At 36.4% G+C, this 10,831-nt stretch overlaps 1 protein-coding gene across 1 annotated transcript in view; it reads right to left on the bottom strand.

Moving 5' to 3' along the window:
• Positions 1 to 244: 244 nt before the first annotated feature.
• Positions 245 to 10,831, bottom strand: part of LOC106877648 (thymidylate synthase) — a 48,337-nt gene continuing 37,750 nt past the window's right edge. The window contains exons 3-5 of the mRNA XM_052968065.1: positions 7,338 to 7,412; positions 5,569 to 5,640; positions 245 to 570 (exon numbers count right to left, since the gene is read on the bottom strand). Coding sequence (XP_052824025.1) covers positions 433 to 570; positions 5,569 to 5,640; positions 7,338 to 7,412 — 285 coding nt within the window. The 3' untranslated portion in view covers positions 245 to 432. The remainder of the gene's footprint in view (positions 571 to 5,568; positions 5,641 to 7,337; positions 7,413 to 10,831) is intronic.

Genomic DNA, 10,831 nt, shown 5'->3' with positions numbered 1-10,831 from the left:
ATTCTAGGAGCCATTTCCTAAGAACGGGAGCATATAGAAACATAAAATTTTGTATGACTTATTTTAGAAGTATAATAGCTTGATCAAGTTTGAAAAAAATCTGAAGTAGGTATTGTTTTTTCACACAGAATAATAAACATAGAACTTTTGTATATACATAAATTTTGTAGAGGTATACATTACATTATAAAATGTAATGTATACATTAACATTAACGCAATTTTGATACAAAAGACAAACAGTATTTACACTAAAAATGTTTCATTTTTTTTGTTCTTTATATATGACTTTAATAGATGTAAAAAAAAAAATAATGGAATATAAGCACCAAAGTTTCTGTTTATAGAATGTTATGTTTCTTGTGAGCCATAATCTACTGATAGATTTTGGAACCCAATAACAGCTTTTTGAAAATGGTTTCTCAAATCCTTCCTATACAGCCATCTCCATCTTTATCTTACCATATGGCTTATAGTCAATAATTTCAAAATCATCAACATGGAAGTCATCGATGTTACTGACACTTCGCTTAATTTTTAGCTTTGGCAGAGCACGTGGGGTCCTTTTCAGCTATTTAAAAGATATAAGAATAAAAACAAAAAAAAAAAGGAAAAAATCAGCATTTGACATATTCTAAACATAGATATCAGAATAACATAGGGAACACAGTACATACTACACCTACTATAGCTGGAGTCACCTTCACACTTCAAAGTAACTGAAACTGGTTTTATCTCTATTTTCTACAACTGACAAGAACATAGTGATCACACACACTGTGTTTAAAAAAAATCTTTTCTCAGTTGGATGCCCTTTCTACAGTTAACTACTGTACAGTGAAGAAGGAATCAATCATAGATTTTACAAATCAAGCCAACTGGATTAAACACAGCAGTACCTTCATTTCACAACTACTAGGTCTCATAATAATAATGTTTGTAATTTAGGCACAAAGTCAGCGCTTTTGTGGGGAAGGGATAAGTTCATACTACTGACCTTAATACTTGACTGGTACTTATTTTATCAACCTTGAAAGGACAAAAGGCAAAGTTGACTTTGGTGGGATTTGATCTCAGAACATAAAACAGTTGCAAGAAATATCACAAAGCATTTTCTCCAACACTGCCAATCCACCGCCCTCATAATAACAACAGTTTCTGATCTGGGCACTAGGCTAGCAATTTTGATGGGAAGGGGTCATTACCATGAACCCCGGTATTTGACTGGCACTTTATTTTACTGGCCCTGAAATTATGAAAGGCAAAGTTGAACTAACTCAGAATGTAAAGAATCAGAATAATAATTATTTCTAACTTAGGTGTAAATTCAGTGTCTTTGAGGGTTGGGCTAAGCCACTAAATTAGACATAGGATCACAATTTTTGGAGAAGAAGTATCGTAAATTATACAGGTACTCACAACTTACTGTGCTCATTTTATCAACTTCAGAAAGCATTTCAGTATAAATAATCTTTGCAGAATTTGAACTCAAAACCAAAAGTGACCAAACAAGAGTGCTCTACCAGTTCTGCCTTTCTCACAATAATTTCTAAGAGAGGGACACAGTCACAGGCTGCTGAATGTGAACAATGCATGGGAGAAGGAAGTCATCCTACTGTGAACTCAACAGAAGGGCCAACTATTCAAGTTGAGAGAAGCATGATAAAGTAGTTAGATATATGAAGGCAGAGAAAGCCCCTGACCCATTAAGAATCACTGCCAAGATCATCATCATTTAGTGTCCATTCTCCATGCTGGTAGGGGTTATACAATTTGATTGAAAACTGGTAAGCTGCACCAGGTTCCAACCTGATTTGCCATGGTTTCTACAGCTGGATGCCTTTCCTAATGCCAACCACTCCAAGAGTGCAGTGGATGCTTTTTACGTGCCACCAGCATGAGTACCAGTTACATAACACCAGTATTGGCACGACTATGACCTCACTTGGCTTGACAAGTCTTCTCAAGCATGGTATATTGTCATAGGTCTCAGTCATTCGTCACTGCCTCTGTGAGGTCCAACGTTTGAAGGGTGCTTTTTACATGCCACCAGCACGGGTGCCAACTATCATTTCATTTGGCTTGATAGGTCTTTTCAAGTACAGCATATTGCCAAAAGTCTCTGTCACTTATCACTGCCTCTGTGAGACAGAAGAAATTACAGAGGTATCGAATTGCTGGACCAAGTCATGAAAGTTACAGAAAGGGTCATAGCTTAACTAGTTAGGAACAGAATTAAACTGAGATGCAGTTTGGTTTTGTACCAGAGAGAAACACTACTAACGTTTATATTCCTAGTAAAGCAACCAGAACTGCAGGAGAAGCACTAAGTGAAAAACCTCTGTACATGGTTTTTGTTGAGAGGGAGAAAGCCTTTGACAGAGTCCTTCACTCATTCATCTGGTGGTCAATGTGGAAGCTAGGGATAGATAAGTGGCTGGTGAGAGCTATCCAAGCCATGTACAGGGATACTGTCTGTAAGGTGAAAGTTGACCATGAATATAGCAATGTAGGAATTCGAGTAGTTCTCAGTCCCCTCTTGTTTATCATAGTTCTCCTCGGCATAACAGAGGAATTTCAAACAAGCTGCCCTAGGGAACTCCTCTATGCAAATGACTTTGTTCTTATAGCTGAATCTCTACTGGAATTAGAGAAGAAATTTCAAGCTTGGAGGAAAGCAAAGACTAAAGTACTAGTAATCAGGAAAGCAAATTACAAACAAATTTAAGGAAATGGCCCTGCTCGATATGTAGATATATACATAGAAATTCCATAAGGTGTACACAGCATAAGTTATGGACACATAAGAGGTGCAGTAGAATCATAGGAACATTAACAGATAAAGTAGTCTTTGTGTGAGACAGATGTGCAGGCACAATAAACACTAATAATGTGGAGGAAATAGACTTCCTCAAATGTCCAGGAGGATCCTTAGAGGTAGTAGTTTCTTTTACCCAAGTGACGAAATTAGCAGTGGAGAAAGTTGCCAGAACAGGCAAAGTAGAGAGAGATATTACCTTTTTTTGGCAACAAAGGGTCTTTCACATTGAAAGGCAGATTTTATGCCTGTATATAGACAGCTATGCTACATGGCAGTGACTGCAAATGACATACAAAAGCTTCAAAGAAATGACACCAGTATGCTCTGCTGGATGTGCATTGTGTATGAGCATGTATGACAAGGAGAAAAATTGGGTACAAGAGGCATCAGATGCAGTGTGCAAGAGAGAAGACTGTGTTGGTATGGTCATGTGATGATTGTAACTGCATAAAGAAGTACTAGTCTCTAATTGTGGAGGGAACCTGTGGAAGAGATAGAACCAGGAAGACATGGGACAGAGTAGGAAATGACCTTCAGATGTTGAGCTTCACAGATGAGATGTCAAAGGATCGAGATAACTGGCTGGGTGAGTGGGTAGAGGGGATAGAAAAAATTTTATAATGTAAGGGGAGATGGTTAGATGGAGTAGAGATAACTGTAGTAATTGAAAGTGAGATATGAGTGGCTCAGGGGGAGGGGTGTTATGTTATGTTAGATATCTGAGGGCATTGAGAGTGATAGATGATTATCTATATATATAAAACACAGGATGTGTGCCTATCTATGAGTTTGTCATGTCGTTATAACTTGAGATCCACCCAACCAGTTTTAATGAAATTTTACACATGCATTACAAAGGGTCCATAGAGTGTTATGGGCCAAAAAGGTTTTTAACTACTTGCCTAATATGGGGCCCAGGGGCAAATAAACCGCATTTTTTAAGCATTTTCACAGCATTAAAGCTCGTAACTTGAAGAGTATCCAGTCGCTTTCCTCCAAATTTGCAACAAACATTAATCAGGCTCCTCAAATTGCTGTTGACTAAAAAAGATTTCCGATGCCGACTATAGGCCCCAGAAAAATGCAGATTAATCAGATTTGAGTAAACTGCACTGGGTTTTATCTTTGTTTTAGGCCATTTTCCGATGATGAAATATTGACACTACTTATGCATTATAAGTAGCGTGTAAAAACCTTTTTGTCCAGTTTGGCAGACGAAATGAGAAGAACATTAAAATTTTTGTCGGTGCCCTGTTGATGCTTCGTGTTATCATCCTGCGCACCACCAGGCCATGTGCATGTGTGCACAGCAGGCTAAAGGCACAACAACTCCATTCATCCATTCTCCAGAAGTAACCTGTTGATGTTTCACATTTCCAATCCTGCACAACACAGCATGGCTTGGCAGCATGTCTGCTTTCTATATCATCCATGTCTGAACTATATAGTGCAAAAAGACAAACTGCTGTTGTGAGTCATGGCCATTTCAGTTTGACTGCGTGACCACTTCCGGAAGCTACACTCACCACCTGCAATTAGCCCTCCACACCCGTGTTCCCTCCCCCGTTTAGTTGCACGAGTAAATACAGGGTGTCCCAGAATTAATGATGATTTGAGTGAAATCAGATGCATTTTTTTTAAAACTCACTTTTATTTATGTTTATCATGTTTAATGTGTTAAAAGTGTATAAATTTTGAATTATGTCTATAATTTTATTTTCATTCATATTGGACCCCTCTTATTTGACCAAGACAGCTTTTTTTCAATTTGGCAGCAATCATTTTCCTTACCTCCACCCCCATGATGAAGCAATCGTTTAGCTGATCTTAAAGAACACATTCTGTTAGCAGTGCAGGAGCTAACCCCCGAAAAGCTTCAAAATGTGTTTCACAATGCTAAGGAGAAATATGAAGTATGTAGAGATACTGACATGTTGAAAATTCTCAATAAAAGTTTGATATAAGACTTATAAGGCTATTTGTTTTGGTAATAAACATAGAATTCTGTCAGTTTTTTTAAAAAATTTGCTCAATTTCATTGAAACAGACCGTTAATTTTGAAACACCCTATATGGTGTAGCGTTGTTAGTTGTTGCGTTGCTCAAGTAAATATTAATATCAAAGGTCTTCTCGTTGTAAACATCCCATCTTCTTGTTAAGCATGTTGTATCAAGGAGTATATTATGCAAAATGTATCTCTTCATAGGCATGGCTGTGTGGTTGAGAAGCTTGCTTTCCAACCATGTCACCTTGGGTTCAGTCCCACTGCGCAGCACATTGGGCAATTCTCTCTCAATACAGCTCCATGCCAACCAAGGCCTTGTGTATAATTGCCATTACTATTTTGATATATAAAATAACATACAACTCACTTACTATTGTCATATAATAAACAAACAGAAGTTTGTGTATGAAATTGATCTTTTTTCTACTTCAATTATTACATGTTTTTTTCTTATAAAATACACACATACAGGAGAAGTAAATCTATATATATATAATAACACTTTGAATGTGTCTCCTGAGAAACAGTAAAATTACCCAATCAATGATGGGGATCACTGCTAGTATATATATATATATATATATATATATATATATATATATATCAGATCCCATCTCCAAAAAGTTGTAACAAAAATATCCAGCACTAACATTTAAAAACTAAAACTCAATAATTCAACCTGAAGAATATTTCAGTCAAAGAATGCCAAAATAAATAAATAAATAAATAATTAAATATTCCACCTGTTCTTTTAATGGTTCAACATGGTTCACATAAACATGTGCATCTCCTAACGTATGGATGAAATCTCCAGGCTATAAAAAAGAAACAAGAACATCATTTTCAGCATGATAATTATCATCATCAGAGTGTAAACATCGAGAGAGAATAGGTGGGCATCAGATGTGGTATGCAAGAGAGACGACTGCGCTGGTATGGTCATGTGATGAGTATGGATGAGGACAGCTGTGTAAAGAAGGGCCAATCTCTAACGGTAGAGGGAACCTGTAGTAGTGGTAGACCCAAAAAGACATGGGACAAGGTGGTGAACCATGATCTTCAAATGTTGGGCCTCACAGAAGCAATGACAAGTGACCAAGACCTTTGGCAATATGCCATGCTTGAGAAGACCTATCAAGCCAAGAGAAATCAGTTGTGACCAATGCTGGTATCAAGTAACTGGCACCCATGCCAGTGGCACGTAAAAAATACCTTTCAAATATTTGGCCTCAGAGATGCCATGTGGCTGATGCTGGTAACCTCACAGAGACAATGACAAATGACTGAGACATATTTGGCAATATCGCTGTTGTAGCAGATACTGGTGTCACACAACTGACACCCATGCCAGTGGCATGTAAAATGCACTCGTTACATTCTCAGATTGGTTGGCGTTAGGAAGGGCATCCAGCCATAGAAATCATACCAAATCAGACTGGAGTTTGGTGCAGCCCCTCAGCTTACCAGCCCTGGTCAAACCATCCAACCCATGCCAGCATGGACAACAGATGTTAAATGTTGATAATGATCAGTTGACACATGGTAAATGATGATGATGTACTTTTTAATTTTGGTATTTTGTTGTTCCTTTGCATACACACACACCAATTAGCAAACTCCATACGACTCTCTATTCTGGTTCATCTGCCACTCCCGATCAACACCCAGGCTCAATTGCCATCCTCAGTGTCTCACTGCTCACAATCTACATGTAACTTTAATCAACCCTTCAATCCCTCTAAGAGGTGTTTGACAGAAACCAATGTTTTGTACATCCACATAATTATGTTTGACTGCATACATTATCATCATTTACCATCTGTGTCCCACATTGACATGGGTTGGATAGCTTGACAGGAGACAGAGAGCTAGAGGCCTGCTTTGGTATGATTTCAACAGCTAGATGCCAGCCCTGCACAACATAAAGGTGAAAATACAGAATCCAACTCTATCTGATGGAGGCCATCATATTCTTTAATTGGTTTCAATCATTTGGTGTTTTTCAATTATCAGATGAAATTGAAAAAGAGATGCATACTGAACTTACTACTAATCGTGTATATCAGTGTGATATTACTGACTGCATCTAGATACACTACTGCAGGTCAGCCTCCCAAGGAGACATGTGCTGAGAAGTACACATGCTGTCAAAGTAGCTAATTAATGATGGGGCAACAACTCTTCTCTGAAAACTGAGTACTGGAGCAATGACTAAGTTGCAAAGAAACTCAATGGATGGCATTTATCTGATATGATGACAGTAACATTAAAACAACAGTTAATGACAATTCTGCAACCAGAAACTGCTGGAACAAAAAGAGACAGTCATTTTTAAGGCCTAAAAAGTTTCTTCACATCATTAATAACCTGTTGGCAAATAATAAAGCAGTTAAACTAAAAAAAGTCAACCTCAATAGACAGTGCTTAAAGAAATTTCAACAGATTAGTAAGATATAAATAAATACTGTAGAAGGGTACACACACACATCAATTAAACAATATTATTTCTCACCTTCAAACCTGTAATGTGAGCAATCATATAAACCAGTAGTGAGTAGCTGGCAACATTGAAAGGAACTCCAAGACCCTGGCAAAGGAAATAAAGAATACAGTAAATAACTTAATTATAGATTCTTCACATGGAAACCCATGATGGATTCATGAATAAAATATAACCCAACAGACATTTTCTTGTGTTTGTAAATTTGGTTAATGAAGATTTACACAACTCACACACAACATAATCACCATCATCCCACAGTATATACACTCAATAGTCATCACTTGACACATACTCCATACAATCATTGCCAAACACATAATGCCAATCAAACAGCACATACCCTATACCATCTTGAATAAGCTAGCCATCACCCATGAATAAGTATGACTTGGTAACGTATCGTATTTTCACTAATTGTTTTAGGTATCTATGTAGTTGTGAGCAGATACAGACACCCCTGTCTCTCGTTCTTTGACCAAGTGGCATATAGAGAGTGTGACAGCTGAAGGGAGAAAGAGGGCTGCACCAGCACTTGTCTGATATTCATTTTCAGCTGAGTAAACAAGAGCAATGTGAAGTACATTGATGAAGAACACAATGCATCTCTAATCATGAACCAACACCCTAATAACTAGGCCATATGCCTTCATTTTACACAATCACCATCCAATATAATAACACAACATATACTTTTACATTAATACGCTAAAACATCAACACATATTCCATACAACTGCCATCTAATAAAATCCATACTGTATGAACTGTATATAAACACCACAAATACTAAGATATACACTACATCAATATCTCTCAATATTATAACATACCAATTACACTTAACTAAATAACACTATTGACATTGCTCTAAACAAAGTAAACAGACAAAACATTAAAATAACACCAGAAAGAACACACACAATTTTACATCCCCAAAATAATGCAACCCACACCTCAGGAATACAGAGGTGTAGTAGAAAAAAATATGAATCACAGTTGGCGAGTATGTAAGTATGTTAGAAACAACAGTCTGAAATGTTAGCTACTTATATTACTGTTATACTGTGTCCCAAGCAAAGAGGTATGTTTCTCAAAACACAGACCATTAGAAAGCTACAGCTCATCAAAGGAGGTTGAAGTTTTACAGTAACTGACCTTCTCCTTATGCTGATGATATAAATACTAAGAGAAAAATTTTGATGGCCCCTCCATTGATTCCAACAATCATCATCTACTTGTTTAATCCATTGACCTACACATTTGATCAATTAAAATAAACGACTGGATATTCCACAGATACATGTACCTTCAACATACCATTGTGTACAACAAGGCTGAACCATTGATTTACAGGTTCAATACATCTGATGGGTTTCCACACAGTTTTATTCCCATTACTTGCACTAGCCCAAGGTTATAGTAATAGACACCTGCCCAAGATGACATGCAGTGGGATAGAACCAGGAAACTCAGGATACTGAAACAAATTTTTAACCACATCTGCAATCAAAATAGGCATTCTAGTTACATCCACTGACAGTGGGTGCTACTTTGTCATGTTATCTACAAATTAAAGGGCGATTACTTGAGGTTACTTTTTAGTTTACTTTGTGTTAGTGCTACTTTGGCGTGTGATCTGTGAGCAAATTTGCTTTGGTGTGTAACCTACATGCTTGTTTTTAATTATTATATTGTTTATTCTTGATTTCTTATTATTACTTACTAAAACATAAATGAAACATGGTTTTATTATTATCAAAATAATTTTATCAATGGATTGAGCAAACATCTTCTAGAAATGCAAGAAAAAAGTCTTCCACACTCTTCCTCATCTGTAGCCAACAGAAATAATCAAGGTAAGATTGGAAGGTTCTTTGGTTCACTCCACTCATTTTTTGGCAAAATACGAATTTTCAAATCTAACCAGGTTCTTTAAATTGTTTGAGTATTGGTTCCAGTGTTTGGATCAACATGTCTTTGGTGGTTAACAGTAGAATGGCGGAAATTTAGACGATTCAGATAGGAGTATGCTGGCCATTCTATGGAATGAATAACTGAAGTTTCTGCAACTTCTTTTTGAATTATGGGTTCAAGTGTTTTATGATTTCTTTTTTCTCTATAAAAATAACAGAAATCTGCACCTTTCTTCAATCCAAAGATCCAAGGTCCATCAAAGCATCTTCCATGGTTTCTGTTGTTTTCTATTTCAGCTTCGCTATTAGTTGAATCAGGAACATGGTCTCCTTACAGAATTCTGTCTGTTGTATTTTCGGCGTCCGGCAAACTGAGCTTCATCAATTTGCACAAGCTCATCTTCAGTTCCTACCATTTTTCCACGATTGTTAATGGAAACAATTTGTGAACAAATTTCACAACACATGTTGAACTAATCACATATTGATTTGGTACCTCTACCAGTTAACTGATGCACCTTATCATTAGAGACATTTTGAATAAAATAAAAAATTAATTTTAAAATTTGAAAGAGAAAGATTACAATGGATTTTGTTATTTAAATCAGTATAATATCAAAAGACATTTCTGGTGCAGATAGACCAATAAGTTTGGCAGCCACAAGTTTTGCAACAGAAAGTTGGCAAAATTTCACTATTTTCCCCTTTTTTTCGAGCTTCTTTCATTTTTCCACCACAATGATGACATGGTGCAACATTTTCATTATCTAAAAGGTCATTTCTTCAGAAAAATTCAACTGCTTTTGTCTTGTTGCTGATCACATTGTAAAAATCTTTAGATAATAAGAAACCAAGAATACACACTATGATAATTGAAATAAGCACATAGATCACACACCAAAGTAAATTTGCTCACACAGATCACATACCAAAGTAGTACTAACACAAAGTAAACTAAAAAGTAACCTAAAGTAAATACCATTTAATTAGTAGATCACATGCTAAAGTAGCACCCAACAGTGAATAAACTGGCGGTTAGGATCTTTTCTTATAGAGCACAGGAAAGAAATATGATCAACAAGTTCATCCCATAACCATATGGTCTCAGGTTCAATCCCACTGTACGACAGCTTAGTCAAAGGTCTTTTTTTCATAACCTTGGGTTGACCAATACCAAGCTAGTAAAATCTGGTAGATGAAAACTGAAGAATCTGTCATGTGAATACACACACATAAGTACGTGTGTGTGTGTGTGTGTGTATAAAGTAAGAAAGATGGAGATAAGATTAATAAAGTTTATTAATGCATCAACATGACCAGACCTACAACTGTTTCAATTCATCACTTGCAGTATAAAATCAACCAAATTTAATTTAATTGAACTCAATCAATTTGGTTAATTACTACAAGTGAGAAAATCTTCAGGGAAGGACATACAAAGAAATTTATCATATTTAAAACATAATGAAAACATTAAACATTTTGCTGAACCGCTATGTTACGGGGACGTAAACACACCAACATCGGTTGTCAAGCGACGGTTGGAGGAACAAACACAGACACATAAACATATATATATATATATATATA

This window comes from Octopus bimaculoides, chromosome 5, assembly GCF_001194135.2.
Source record: "Octopus bimaculoides isolate UCB-OBI-ISO-001 chromosome 5, ASM119413v2, whole genome shotgun sequence".
Lineage (NCBI taxonomy): Eukaryota > Metazoa > Mollusca > Cephalopoda > Octopoda > Octopodidae > Octopus > Octopus bimaculoides.
This window is presented reverse-complemented; position numbering and strand designations above follow the sequence as displayed.